This window comes from Ursus arctos, unplaced genomic scaffold (genome assembly GCF_023065955.2).
Source record: "Ursus arctos isolate Adak ecotype North America unplaced genomic scaffold, UrsArc2.0 scaffold_3, whole genome shotgun sequence".
Classification (NCBI taxonomy): Eukaryota; Metazoa; Chordata; class Mammalia; order Carnivora; family Ursidae; genus Ursus; species Ursus arctos.
The window spans coordinates 21,161,577-21,177,342 of record NW_026622985.1 but is presented as its reverse complement, the minus strand read 5'-3'; the positions used below and the strand labels follow the sequence as shown (position 1 = coordinate 21,177,342).

Below are 15,766 nucleotides of genomic sequence, written 5' to 3'. Positions count from 1 at the left end.
ATATAATGAATTAATAATTAGTGAAAGTTTTTACAGGCTGCCTCTGCCTGTTACCATCATTTCCGAGGATATTGGGACTCACTCCTGTACCCTCACACCCTAGCCCACTGCTTCCCTCTAAGTAGATGAGCAATAAATATTTCTTGAATGAAAAGAGGGGCTCAGAATATGTTACATTATAAGAGCTATATTAGGGAATGCCATCAGTGATTAATTGCAAATTTCACTTAGACTAATACATCCAGATCTCATCAGAACACTTTGAAGCACAAAACCATAGAATATCCTATTGAAAGCTGATCATTTCAGGGGCATAAAAAGAAAATGGCAATCACAGCCACCATCAAAAAAAACATGGTAAAATGTGGCCATTTCCCTCAGTTATTTTTTTCTCAATCTTTAAAATCTCCATTGATAAGGCACAGTGGAGCATTAAAGCAAAATTTTGATTTTCTTTTCTTTCTCATAACCTATCCCGGTTTTCATCTTGACTCCCTGGAAAATGGTAGCTAAACAATTCTTAAAGCCCCCATTATTTATCAGTGTTCACTCTGAATCAACAGTTAAACTACAGAGACCCTTCTAGCATGGGAGAGCACGCTATGAGCTGTTTAGCTTCCAGACCTTGCACTTGTCTGCACTCTCCAGTCGGTGCTGTGTAATCTGCTCAGCGGCCCATAAAGCAGACTGATCTTCCTGTAGGGGAAAATATGACAACTAAGGAGGAAGAAAGCGATCTCTCTCCAGCCTCCTACTGTGGGCCTGACCTCTTCCTTAGGCTTTCCCTCTTCAAAGCCTTACAGGCCAAGATTCATGTATGACCTCATCTCTAAATAAGGCCTTGTACCCTGAAGCCAAAATGCCATTCCTGGTGAATAGACCCTCCCTGAAGAAACACCTGCTTGGAGTTACCCAGCTTTTGTAACTTGCCTACTGCAGTAACTTTACACCTTACATTGCACTGAAAGCCAAACGCCCAGTGTCTACAATAGCTCAGAGATTATTATGGTTCCCTAGAAGGACATCTCATCATGAATGGAATCCACCTCTGCGGCCTCCACAATGTCCAGAGAACATATGGGCTCTCTAAGGTCACTGTCTGCTTAATAACATTTATCAGTGGGGGAGAATTCCACCAAAACTATCCTTTCAGAGACCTGTGCCTCCCCTCTGAATTAGTAAATTCTAGTCTGGCCTTAGGTCGAAATCATGACAATTAATGTTGCCCCCCCCCCCCCATACTCTTGAAACTTTTAGTTTTGTGTTTTTTCAAATGAAAGCACATTGGTGTGGTTTGCAAAGAAGCCTCATTCCTTTCCTGTTCCTTCGACCTTAATTAAATTCTCACCTCCTTTAATTAAACAGTTTCTTTAATTTCTGGCTCTATTTCTTGCATACTTTTTTTTTTCCAAAAATAAGCAAAGGAAAGTTTTTGTTTGGTAAAATATCCAACAAATCACTATAGCAGAGCATAGAGATTTTTCTTGTAAGTTTTGCGACTCTGCACACATTGGTACACCCTGTGTGTAGACTGTGTTCTTTTTTGTTTTTGTTTTTGTTTTAGACTTGTTCTCTGATTGGATGTTGAGATTGCTTGCTTCCATTGCTTGCTAGGAAAATAATACTGCAGTGAGTAACCTTGTACATTTGTGGGGTTTTTCATATTATTGAAGATGAAACTTTAGAGAAATTTCTTAGAGGAATGATTGTTGGATCAAAAGGTAAGATGTGTCTATTTCATGCCAAATTCCCCTCAAAAGAGGATGTGCCATAATTGATCATCGCCAGCTTGGTCTGAGGGGGGCCGATTCCTTCACAACCCTGCCAAAAGAATTTGTCCTCCAGCTTTGGAATTTTCACCAATCTGGTAGGTAAGGAGTGGTATCTCACTGTAGTGTTAATTTGCAGTTCTCTTGTGATAAGGCAATTGGGCATCTTTTCAGGTGTAAAAGACATTCGTGAATACTTTTTGTGAACCGTCTGTTCCTGGCAGTTGCACACTTCTCTGTCAAGTTTTTAGTCTCTCCTTTTTTTTTTTTTTTTTTCCTTTTTTCACTTCACTTTTTAGAAATTCTTTATGGGGGTGCCTGGGTGGCTCAGTAGGTAAAGCGTCCAACTCTTTATTTCAGCTCATATCATGATCCCATGATCTTGAGATCGATCCCCAACTTGGGCTCTGTGCTCGGCAGGGAGTCATCTTCTCTCTCCCTCTGTCCCTCCCCCTGCTTGTGTGCTCATTCTCTATCTCTCTCTCTAAAATAAATAAATAAATAAATAAATAAATAAATAAATAAATAAATAAATAAATAAATATTTTTAAAAAATAAAAGTTCTTTATGAAGGAGAGCAGCCCTTATAACGGATACATGTTACAAATCTTTTTCTCTCAGCTTGTCATTTATCTTGTCACATTGACTTTGGTGTTTTGGGCTGTACAGAGATTCTTTTTTGCTTTTATGTACTCAAATTCACCAAGTCTCAGCCTAAGAAAGCCTTTCCTCACACCGAATTTATAAAGAAATTTATACCAAGTATTCTCACATTGTTTGTTTCTTCTCCATTTAAGGTTTAGTATGGCACATTGACTAAAAATCTGTTTAAGCTTCTCCATCTTCACTGGGGCCAATCTTGATAAATTGCATTTTCCTAAGAAATTATCCGTTTCATTTAGATCTTCAGTTTTGTTGGCATAGGTTTGTGTAACGTATTCTACAATCTTTATGGTTGCTTCCCTTTGTCCTTTCTTACTTTGTTATATGTGACTTATCTTTTCATCTTAAATTAGTATTTATTTTGCTGATTTTTAAAATGAAACAGCATTTTGATTACTGTTACTATTTTTCAGTTATCCGCCATATGAAGTTTTTTCTTTTTATCCTTTTTTCCCTAAGGAAATTCCTTTGTTCTTTTTCTAGCTTTTGAATTAGGAATTCACCTTCATTTTATTTATATTTATATATATATATGACATAAAATTTTCTCTGATCACTGTTTTAGTTGTACCTGACAGATTTTGCTGCTTAGTGTTTTCATTCTCATTGCTTCTAGAAATGCTACAATTTCAGTTAACATTTCCTTTTTGACCCAGAAATTGTTTAGAGTTTCTAATTTCTAGATGAAAGTTCTTTTGGTTATGATTTTATTATTAATGTCTAGATTTTATTGCATTATGGTCAGAGATGACTGTATTATTTCTGCTTTGTGGAACTTAAGACGTTTTGTAATGTAATATGTAGACAATTTTAGAGACTGTTCTGTGCGTACTTGAGAAGAATATATATTCTCTATTGTGAGGTATAAAACTAGAAAAAGAGATGGGGGAGAACTAAAAGATTTGCCTACTTAATTATACTACATTTAGTAGTTCTTCTATATCTGTCATTTTGTCAGTTTGACCTATCGTCAGCTGGGAGCAGTCTTAAATATTTGTCATTAATGTATTTCTATTTCTTCTCACAACTCCTATAGTTACTGTTTTATAAAGGTGGTTTGTATTATTTATCATACAAATACTTACTATTGTATTTTCGTTATGAATTGTGACCTTTATGGTTATAAAGTAATGAACCTAGAGTTATTTTGTTTAAATATATCTAGTCTTTACAGCACAGAGTGGGGTTTTTCTTTATGAGCTAATAAGAAAAATTTAAGAGAAGTAATTTGCATTCATTTCTATATTTTATCTGTCTTATTATTTTTTGTTATATTTATTGACCATATCATGTTCTATTGATTGTGGTTTTTTTCTCTGTGTAGTCTGTTTTCTTTGGGGTTTTCTTTGTTTTGGTATTTAGAACAGCCTGTATTTGTGTTCTAATGTTTACCTTTATACTGATACCTTTTATAAAGCCCTTGTTCACTTGCTGGCTTTAAGTGGTATTCTGATTCCCACCTATTATCAAAGCAACAATTAATCCTTGTTCCCACCTTTGTTCTACATTGATATTGACAAATATATTGAATGATTACTATTAGTCCTTTTCTCTACTCATCTCTTGGTTAAATTAAGGTTGGTTTAATTAAGTAGGTACCTCAGGAAGTTTTCTTGGATACAGTACTCCCCTGAATTTTTGCATATTGTAAACTCATGCGTGTGTGTGTGTGTGTGTGTGTGTGTGTGTGTGTGTGTATGTGTTGATACTTGAAAGATAGATTGGCTGGATATAAAATTTGGCTCACTGTTTGAGATTCTTTGCAATGCTGCTTCACTATTGTCTAGCTGTGTATATTGTTCCTGAAATGTGATATCATCTTGATTTTTTTCCCCATTGTAAGGAATTTATCTTTTAGCCAGTTTTTCCTCAGTCTTTTAAGTCTAATGGCTTACTGGTATATATAGAAATTGACTCTTCTGGGACAATGTTTGAAGTACATGGGAAGCCATTTCAATAGATAAAGTTATTTTATTTCTGGATTATAGTTTCAAGTATTAGTTCTATTATTTTCTTCTTCTTCATGTATTCCAATTATACATATACTGGATTATCTTTATCCTCTATATTAATGATTACTTTCTGATTCTTTTTACCTTTTGTGTATTTCATTTTGTTCTCTTCATTATTGTCATGTCTTTCCTCAATGATCCCTATTATATTTTCAATAGAATCTATTTTCTCTTGGGCAGCTTATAATTTAGTTTTAATTTCAAATAATATTTTTTTAAAAATTTATTTTCTGATTTTGGTCAACTCTGTCTTTATGCTTTTTGTCTGTTCAGAGCTTTTAAATTTTTGATTCAAAAGTTTTTCTGTGTTTATAGAGCTTGTTTCAAAATATCTTGAGATTCTTTACAATTTTTCTCATTTGTGGTTTTGTTTTCTTTTGATGGAGGAGAGTGAATTTACATTAGCTGTATTACTATGACTCTTACTTCTGATTTCTTAAAGTATGAATATTATCTGCTATTTTCTATTGATTTCGAACTTTTTTTTCTCATAGACCAGCACTAACAGTTTTATATAAGCAAAAATAAAGGATTTTGGTGAGGGACTACATGCCTAGTTCAGGAGCACCCTCTTCTGTTTCTTTTGTGAAGTACTGATTCTTTAGTGAATGACATCTTTTTTTTTTTTTTTTTTTTTTTTTCATGAGAGAGTGCTTTGTATGTCTTATGGTCCTAGAATTCTGTTTTGTTTCTGCAGATGCTTAATTTTTACTTCATGCTTCTTTCTTATCATAACCAAATTTCTAAGAGCCATTTCCTCCACTGACATCAGCCCCCTCTTCTTCTTAAGCAGAGCCTTCTCAAGACTTCTCATTCTGCTCACTTCCAAAGTCCTTGCATTCAACCTCATAGTAGCTATGTTCTGTTCAACCAGATCTGCTGTCAGCATTTCCCCACTCAGGAGAGGAATCTTTCTGAGGGTGATTTTGTCTGTTTTTCCACTCCCAACTCCTGGTGCCCTCTCCTTTTTTCTGCATACTCTCCACCTTTCTGATCTAGAAGGGGCTCCTGAGCTGACTCTGATGGTTTGGGGCATTTATGTCTGTACTTATATATAACTTTTGAGTTCATTGTATTTTCTTTCTCCTAATGATGTTGTAGGTATGCATTATGGATGGTTTTATTGCTCTCTTTGTGGATATTTATGGCTTTTCAGGGCATGCAGAGAGGTTGAAATTTACATGTCAGCCTTTACGGTATAGGAGTCCAGTATGCTTCAATAAATAATTTGAAGTGGCTAATGATGAGAAATAGATAGATCAATGGATGGATTAGCATAGACTTAAACAGGTTAAGAGGAAACTGGAGTTGTATATTTCAAAGTTCTTGGCACGTATTTGCTTTCCAGATCTTACTTTATAGCCAGACCTTTCTCCAGAGCTCTAGTAATTTAAAGAAAAACACTAGGTTCATCACGTTTTGACCTTCAAGTGAAGCTTGCAAACTTAAGCCAAATATGACTTTTTCTGAGTCTTTACTTTACCAGGCAGTATCCTTTTCTTGTGCCATTCCTTCCAGCCACCACTTCTTGTCACCATCTCAAATGGTTACAGTACCCTGCCATCTTTAAGTTAGCATTGCAAAAGTTCACATCTATATTTGCTAGCTTTTTTCCACGTCGGAAAGGGCCCTTGAATGCCCAGAACATTATTGAGTGCGCATTTCTTCATCTGTCAGTATTGAATGGATTTTGTTAAAAATTAGAATGTTTTCAGGATTTGCTTTTATAATTACAAATTCATTTTTGAATACAGGAAAAGAAGAGATGAAAACGTAATAGTTTATTAGTCATCTTTTGTGTATTTTATTCTTGCACAGTATTCTTCTCTTCCTTTTTTCTTTTTTTTAATGTTTTTTTATTACATTATGTTAGTCAGCATACAGTACATCCCTGGTTTCTGATGCAAGGTTCGATGATTCATTAGTTGCGTATAACACCCAGTGCACCATGCAATATGTGCCCTCCTTACTACCCATCACCAGTCTATCCCATTCCCCCACCCCCTCCCCTCTGAAGCCCTCGGTTTGTTTCTCAGAGTCCATAGTCTCCCATGCTTCACTCCCCCTTCTGATTACCCACCTTTCTTTATCCCTTTCTTCCCCTACCGATCTTCCTAGTTCTTATGTTCCATAGATGAGAGAAATCATATGATAATTGTCTTTCTCTGCTTGACTTATTTCACTTAGCATTATCTCCTCCAGTGCCGTCCATGTTGCAGCAAATGTTGAGAACTCGTTCTTTCTGATAGCTGAGTAATATTCCATTGTATATATGGACCACAACTTCTTAATCCAGTCATCTGTTGAAGGGCATCTCGGTTCCTTCCACGATTTAGCTATTGTGGATAATGCTGCTATGAATGAACATTGGGGTGCATATGGCCCTTCTCTTCACTACGTCTGTATCTTTGGGGTAAATACCCAGTATTGCAATGGCTGGGTCATAGGGTAGCTCAATTTTTAACTTTTTAAGGGACCTCCACACTGTTTTCCAGAGTGGCTGCACCAACCTGCATTCCCACCAACAATGTAGGAGGGATCCCCTTTCTCTACATCCTCTCCAGCAATTGCTGTTTCCTGCCTTGTTGATTTTTGCCATTCTAAGTGGCATAAGGTGGTATCTTAGTGTGGTTTCCATTTGAATCTCCCTGATGGCTAATGATTTTGAACATTTTTTCATGTGTCTGTTAGCCATTTGTATGTCTTCATTGGAAAAGTGTCTGTTCATATCTTCTGCCCATTTTATGATTTATTTGTTTCTTGCGTATTGAGTTTGAGAAGTTCTTTGTAGATCTTGGATGCCAGTCTTTTATCTGTAGCATCATTTGCAAATATATTCTCCCATTCCGTGGGCTGCCTCTTAGTTTTTTTGATTGTTTCCTTGGCTGTGCAGAAGCTTTTTATCTTGATGAAGTCCCACATGTTCATTTTATCTTTTGTTTCTCTTGCCTTTGGAGATGTGTCATGAAAAAGTTTGCTTTGGCCGATGTCATAGAGGTTGTTGCCTATGTTGTCCTCCAGGATTTTGATGGATTCCTGTCTCACATCGAGGTCTTTCATCCATTTGGAGTTTATCTTTGTGTATGGTGTGAGAGAGTGGTCAAGTTTCATTCTTTTGCATGTAGCTGTCCAATTTTCCCAGCACCATTTATTGAAGAGACTGTCTTTTTTCCACTGGATGTTTTTTCCTGCTTTATCAAAGATTACTTGCTCAAAGAGCCGAGGGTCCATTTCTGGGTTCTCTATTCTGTTCCATTGGTCTATGTGTCTGTTTTTGTGCCAGTACCATGCTGTCTTTGTGATCACAGCTTTGTAGTACAGCTCGAAATCTGGCATTGTGATGCCCCCAGCTTTGTTTTTCCTTTTCAACAATTCCTTGGCGATTCGGGGCCTTTTCTGGTTCCATACAAATGTAAGGGCTATTTGTTCCAGTTCCTTGAAAAATTTCCTCGGTATTTTGATCGGGATAGCATTGAAAGTGTAGATTGCTCTGGGTAGCGTGGACATTTTAGCTATGTTAATTCTTCCGATCCATGAGCATGGAATATCTTTCCATCTTTTTGTGTCTTCCTCAATGTCTTTCAAGAGTGATTTATAGTTTCTAGAATATAGATCCTTTACGTCTCTGGTTAAGTTAATTCCAAGGTAACGTATGGTTTTTGGTGCTATTGTAAATGGGATGGATTCCCTAATTTCTCTTTCTTCGGTCTCATTATTCGTGTATAGAAATGCAAGTGATTTCTGAGCATTGATTTTGTATCCCGCCACATTACTGAATTGCTCTATAACTTCTGATAGTTTGGGAGTGGATTCTTTTGGGTTTTCCATATAGAGTATCATGTCATCTGCGAAGAGAGACAGTTTGACTTCTTCTTTGCCGATTTGGATACCTTTTATCCCTTTTTGTTGTCTGATTGCTGTTGCAAGGACTTCTAGTACTATGTTGAATATCTTCCTTTTTTCTAATAAAAATTCGTACTAAGGACTCTCGTATAAACTCACTCATACTCCTAATGACTACTAAAACTCCTAAGAACTACTTGGAAACAAGTTATGATTAACTTTTCCAGAAAAATTTAATTATATTTCCTAATTTGTGTACTGCAAAAATCTAATAAAGATTGGAGGAAAAGATTTTGCTGTGAGTATTAGCTATTACCACATTGTATACTATACTTGAGATTATTTGAACTAGGGAAACTTTGTATGTTTCTTATGTTCTGTTGTAATGCCATTACCTCTAAAACACAATAGCAAGAGTCTAAATTTTTAAGAAGTTAGTACAAAAAAATAATATAGGGTTAAAGAAGATGGTTTCTCATTCTAGTCTCTGTCCTTGTTTCCAGTATTTTAGTACTTTGTATGCTTCCTAAATTCATCTGCCTTTCTGGCTTTGGAGAGAATTTTAAGCTGCCCACCAGGATGGGCCTCCACACAACCTTATTGAGTTAACATAACCCATGCTGTGGCTCATACAAGACAGTGCCCCCCGCAAAAGGAAGAAAGCCTGACTTTGAGCCATATTATTGAATCTGTATTTTCCAAGATTCGAGATGCAGTAAGACTTAAACATAAATGTATTTACCTAGTGTCTCCAGGAAGCAGAAAGATAGGCAACAGGAAAAAAACAGAACCAGAGTAAAATAGCAAAATTAAAAGTCTCTTGAAATTGTCTGTTGGAAAAATTCCACATAATATAAAAGAAGAAATAAATACAAAATCCTACATTCTCATTTTGTTTAAAAAATTAACGTTATTCAAATGAGTTCGGTGTTACACATATTGGATGGAATATTAATGAAGTGTAAGTAGAAGTCATCTACTTGATATGGAGAGTTGGTACATAGCTTTTTTCCATGTTCATTTTGAAAGTATTTCAGACTTCAAAAAAAATTGCAAAAATACTACAGTGTTTCCATGTACCTCTCACCCAGCTTCCCCTAAAGTTAACATCTTTTGTAAGTGCAATTACTGAAGCTGGGAAATTAAAATTCATATAGAGTATTAACTAATCTATAAACCTTACTTGAATTTTGCCAGTTGTCCCATTAATGTCCTTTTTCTGGTCCAGGACCTGATCCTACAATGCATTTAGTTTCCCTGTCTCAATAGTTTCCTTCATACTGTGACGAAACCTCAGGCTGTTTTTCTATTTCATGACCTTGACACTTTTGAAGAGTACTGACCAGTTCTCTTACAGCATGTCCCTCTATTTGACTTTGCCAGATGTGGCTCTGTAGCTACCAAAAGGGCACAGCTGCCAGCCGTAGCCGATTATTCTGTGAGTGGATTCTTGACCTGAGGGCAACCATTACCTTGATCTCCCAGGTCAAGTAACTTGAATCTGTTTTGAAGAATATGAGCTGGATTCATGAATCCTTTGGGGAAATAGGTCACAGAATTGAGAAGCTCAGAGATCAAAGCAGCATTATCAGTGCCTGAGATAAAAAGTAACATAGAGTCACATATGGGGCGGCCATTCCAGGTCATAGGCAAGATGAGCAAACAGAAGTAAACAATCAGTAGAAAAGAAAGAAGAAGTACACAATGAAATGGAACTGAAGGAAAAACAGAAAAACAGAGAAAAGCGGCTTAGTTCAAAAAACTGAGTGAGACAAAAAGGATCTTTCTGAGATATCCTAAGGTAGTGTATGCTAGATTTCTCACAGTACAGTATTCAGGTCCCATTTCCAAAAGAAATACTGTCCTTGGATTCTGCAAGTTTCCCAGTTGCAGCCTGAAAACTGCTTCTCATGAGCTCGCATAAAGGAGTCTTGGTTTTAGGCATTGGAAATGGACATAACAAACAGAAACAAACAAATACATAAATTGGAAAGAGCAAATAAGTAAAAAAATATAGCCTGGTGGCTGTGCCAGAGTCCAGGCATAGCTGGATGCCTCTTTTATCTTTTGATCCTCTTACAGTCTGGACTGACTACAAGTTAATCTTGACAGTAACACAGACTTTTGCAGAGTGGCTCATGATAGGAATATTTAATCACTGAATTTGCTCCATGGTTCCATGGCCTGAAGAAAATCTCAATTAAAATAGTTTTTAATGCAGCATTAACCTTGTTGATCTCAAGTGTTATTTTCCCCTCTTGCACAGTATATGTTATTCTTTCATTAGTGTGACCTTAATCATCCTCAAATGTGTCAGGTATTGTTGAATACCATTCTCTAAATAACCCAGGACCCAAGAGCTCCAAGCTACATGCTTGCCTAATTGAGCAAATAGTACAAAACTGGAAATTCTTTTTCTCAGTTGTTAGCTTAATTTTAAATAGAAGCAATTGGTTTTTAAAAACTAATTCAAGTCCAAATAGTTCATTTTCACAGTGAAAAATGATTCTTAACTTTCTTAGCTTTTTATCATCTAGGTATATACTATTCAGCTTATAATCTTAAGTTTATTTTATGGCTTGCCTTCTTATGAGTGAAGAAAAACTTGTGGTTTTTCATGAACATTCTAGTCTTTACCTTTCTTCGCTACTCAAGAAAACATCATTAAAGATACACACAAGTGCACACACACACAGCATTTTATTAATTGATTGTAGATTTGTATACCCATTCTGCCACATTTACAAATGAACTGATGTGTGTATCTATTACTGGTTTCTTGTAACATTCATCCATTAATTCCTTGCAGATATTTAAAATGAAATGAATAACAGCTCTTTATAACAGAAGGTTAGAGCTACAATGTATCATCTTGTCCCAAAATAAATAAATGAAAAATTAATAAGTTAATAAAGTAATTAAAATGCAGGCTCTGAATTCAGACATAGGAGTTTAAAAATTGACCCATTAACTGTTAGAACCTCTTGGTACCTCTATTTCCTCATCTTGTAAATTTTGAGGATTAAGTCAAGTCAAGTCAATTTTGAGGATTAAGTGATTTGTTTTTTCATAGTGTACCTGAAACAATACCTGGCACATAGCATTTAGCTCTCACTATGTTTTTCTGTCTCTTCTCACCTTGGGCCAAATGTAGTAGAAAACATAAAAAAATAAGATTGCAATTCATATATCTGAAATAAAATGTTTAATAAAAATTACTTTCTCCTCCCCCCAAAAATGTGAGTCATGGATCACTAATAGTGAAAATGCTTGAAGTATTTAATACTTAGAGTATAAATGTTTACAGTGTGTATTTTGTTTTGGAATGAATTAATAATTTATTTTGGAAATGTGGAACAAGCAAGCAAACAAACAAAATATATTGATATGTAAGGCAAAGCAGATCAGATTCCCCCTAAATTCTGATGAATACTTTGTGGTGTCAAGTAGGGCAGGATGCTAAACAAATAGTTTGCTTTGCAAATCTACAAAGATAAAGAATCAATTGACTGTACTTTTGCGATGCATTGCTTAGAATTAGTAATTTACTCAAAGCATCAAAGATGAGGAATAAGTGAAGAAATAGTTTACATTATAAAATGTAATTTTAAAAATTTGACCATGAAATATTTCCATTTAACAATACCATTAAGACACCGGACTTAAAAAAAAAAAAAAAAAAGACACAGGACTAGTCACAATAAAATTAACCATGTTAGCTATATATTAATGTGATTATTTTACATATTATTATATTCGTGAGATGATATTAAACCTGTTACAACGATGAATCCATGTATTCAGCCATATTAATAATAAATAGTCATAATATCAGTTGCTATCTTCTGTATATTCTTTTACTTTAGCTGCTTATAAAGGGCCCTCAGCAGATATCTGTCAAATGGATTCTTCTTTTTAATAGCCAAATTCTCCAACAGCTTGGGGGATTTGGTGGAAACCATCTGGACTGTTATTATCCTTAATCTAAATTAAGTGTTGTTTATGCTGTGCTAGACAGAGTGTCTAAATTGATATCTAAATTGGTTAAGATCACTGAAAGCAGAATATAAGGATTTTAGATTCCGAGTTGCTGTTAGGGTAAATGAGTTAACACATGGAAAGCTCATCAGTACCTTGATCATAGTAAATATTCAGTAATACTGTTATTATCATTTTGAAAGAAAAAATTCTTAAGGTATTGTATGTTTATTAAGACATGACTAATGCAAGAAAAATAAAGTCATAGCCTAGACTTCATGTTAAAACAAACAAACAAAAAAGAAACACTAGAAAAATATCTTCAGTATTTAAGCTAGGCTCCAATGACAGAGCCATACAGGGAAACACTGAGAAATTTACCAAATAAAATTTAAGACATCTGTGTTGGGGCACCTGGGTGGCTCAGATGGTTAAGCATCTGCCTTCAGCTCAGGTCATGATCCCAGGGTCCTAGGATCAAGCCCCATGTCTGGCTCCTGGCTCAGCAGGGAGTCTGCTTCTCCCTCTGCCTCTCCCCCTGTTAATGCTCTCTCTTTCTGTATCTCTCTGTCTCAAATGAATAAATAAAGTCTTAAAAAAAAAATCTGTGTTAAAATGTTCAACAAAATTAAATCTAAACAAACTTAAAAACATATATGCAGCATGTGATTAGGGATTAATATCCTTTATAAGTAAAGAACTCTTATGAATTGACTTTAAAAAATGAGAAAGTTACAAAAGAAAAATAATTGCCTGAGGATAAACATAAAAAATGTTTGAACTACCTAGCAATCCAAGAAAGGTAACTTAACACAACGACAAGCTGCCATTTTAAAATCAATTTGGTTCGTTTTTAAAATGTGATACTATAGTACTCTATCTGAATATCCAAAAATTCAAAAGCTCTAAAAACTGCCTTCTGTAACTCATTTGGCAGCAAAATGTAACCTGACTTGGACACTCTGGAAGCAAAACGGTGCTACCTGATATGAAGCACTCCTTATTTGTGCCTTTTAGTACAGATCACATAATTTTGGTTGCATAAATACTTGTGTGTTTGATTATGAACTGCTTCCACAGACTCTGCTCGGAGGGTTATGGGATAGAGGCATTTGCATCATGTTAACTTCTGAAAATCAGAAAAATTCTTAATTCCCAAACCTAACTGTACCCAAAAGTTTTGGATGGAGAACTGCAGACCTGCATTTAATTTGACAGTACAGAAAAACAAAGTTATTCCGAAACGCCCAGTGAGATTACAAACTGTTCTATTTTGCAAGTGGGACAGTGATAATCTGGCAGTTTATATCAAAAGTCATAAAAGGGTATATGCCCTTTACTCCAGAATTCACTTCTAGGAATTTATTATTACTAAAGTATTAGGAAAATGATGAAAGATTTAGGTTTTAGTAAGTCCAACAGATGGTATATAACAGGTAAAAACTGGAAAGTCTCAAATATTCAGTGACAGATGAGGTGGGGTCATGCAGGCTCCAGCCACACCACAGCGCACTGCTGTGCTGATTTTAAGTGATACTGTACAGTAATGCTCATTCACGTTGAAGATGCCTTTGGTATCTTATTAGTAGAAATATCAGGCTACAAAAACAATATGCACTGTATGATCTAACTTCTTAAAAAATTATTTGTATTTATCTATGTCTAAAAATATTCAAAGGATATTCACCGAAATATTAACAGTGGTTATCTCTGGATGGCAACATTGCAGATGTTCCTAATTTTCTTTTTATAACTGTGCCTTGTCTATAGTGAACATGTGTTATTACTACAATAATAAAATTTTAAATTTCATTTAAATATATCATTTAAAGCATGCCAATATATCTGACTTAGATTCCAAGTTCTCTCTCTATACATAATTAATATCTATGAAGAAAAATATAATATCCATCATATTTATGGGAGTTAATAATTATAAAGGCTCAGTGTATTTGGAAAACAGTATCATAAAGCAAAGCTTTGTTTTCAAATAGCATGTTTTTGCCTTTAAAGTAGAAGCATTTACAGTATTGCTGATATTTTAAATGTGTATGTATGAAAATTAGCCGTGAAGAATGGAAAATATGAACCATATTGCCAAGGAAAATAGGTTTAAAATTTTAGACTTTATTAAAAAATATGCCCAGAGAGTATATTGGCAGCATTCAAATTCTGACCCATGTGGAGAAAACAGCAAGCTAACCATCTTGAATCGTGGGATGTCAATTGAGAATTTATAATGCCTTTGTTTCAGTCATCAGAAACAGTTTACAATCCTCGGAAATGTATTTTGACAATATGATCTTTATCCTGAAATACTCCTTTTAACAATACAAATAAATAAGAAAACTGTATGCACTATCAGGAAAGCAATTTGCCTTCTGTACTGCCTTGAGTGGTGATAACACGAGGACGTGCCATCCTACCGCTTGGCATGGGATAAACAGCTAGACCCAGCGGTGTATCTGCAGAGAAGAGAGCTCTGTGTTTTAACTGCCAATTTTTAAGTCAGTGCTTCTTATAGTTCCTACAATATGCGTCAGAAATTTGGTGCTGACTCTGAATGCTTTATTCCACTTTGGTAGACTACTTCTGCAATCCGTGAACAATTAAATTGTATTACTTCTTATTAGAAATTGTGATATCTGTTGCTTCTTTACTGAAAGAAATAATTCTTTATTTTTCAGAGCTTCCATATGGCTGGGAAAAAATCGATGATCCCATATATGGCACTTATTATGTTGAGTAAGTCTTTAAGTTTCCTACTAATTTGTTATTAATATGTGGTGAAATTGTGTTAGTATTTCAGTTATTGAGAATGTGTGGCTAGGAGCCCCTTTACTTCCCTTTCATCTTACTTTGAAGTATCCACAAAGACTCTAGCAGCATCAGCTAGCTGTCTCTTCCTTCTCCAGCTGGCTAATTTGTCATTCTTTTCCTTTGACTCATGATTCTAAAACACCAATTGGAAAAGTGTTTCACACTGTCCTCTAAATGAGTGATAATTAAAGATATCAAAGTAAATGCCCTTCATTTTGCAATCAAAATGTTGGGAGCTGACTAGTTGTGCAAAAGAGATGTTCTATTAAACTAGATTTCAAAACCAATTAGATGAAGCAGCCATACTTTCCAGTTGAAGGATGAAATAAAATTCAGATCTTTTTTTTTTTTTTTCCTCTTTTAAGGCGCCATTTCAGATCAATAATATTCTTTCTGTAGATTGGACTTTTATGTTATCTAATGAAGGTTGCATTGCTTTAATGTATCTTAACATATGAGTTATCCCCTCTATCCATTATTTTTTTTTTCAAATAAAGCCTCTATTAGGGATTAAATTATATACACATTAAGGAAAATCAAGTAATGTTCATAATTTCCAAAAGTTAAATATGCAGCTTGCTTTTCTAGAACCCCCACTTCTGATATAGAATTTTTTTAATTCCTCCTACTATGTAATGTTGTTAATGTCATCTGGGTGAATAACAAAGCCCACACAGTGCT

General features: G+C 35.0%; 1 protein-coding gene across 2 annotated transcripts in view; it reads left to right on the top strand.

Moving 5' to 3' along the window:
- Positions 1 to 15,766, top strand: part of MAGI2 (membrane associated guanylate kinase, WW and PDZ domain containing 2) — a 1,245,024-nt gene that overhangs the window by 929,224 nt on the left and 300,034 nt on the right. For both annotated transcript variants that reach the window (XM_048212921.2, XM_048212920.2), the window contains exon 7: positions 14,953 to 15,010. In XM_048212921.2, coding sequence (XP_048068878.1) covers positions 14,953 to 15,010 — 58 coding nt within the window. The remainder of the gene's footprint in view (positions 1 to 14,952; positions 15,011 to 15,766) is intronic.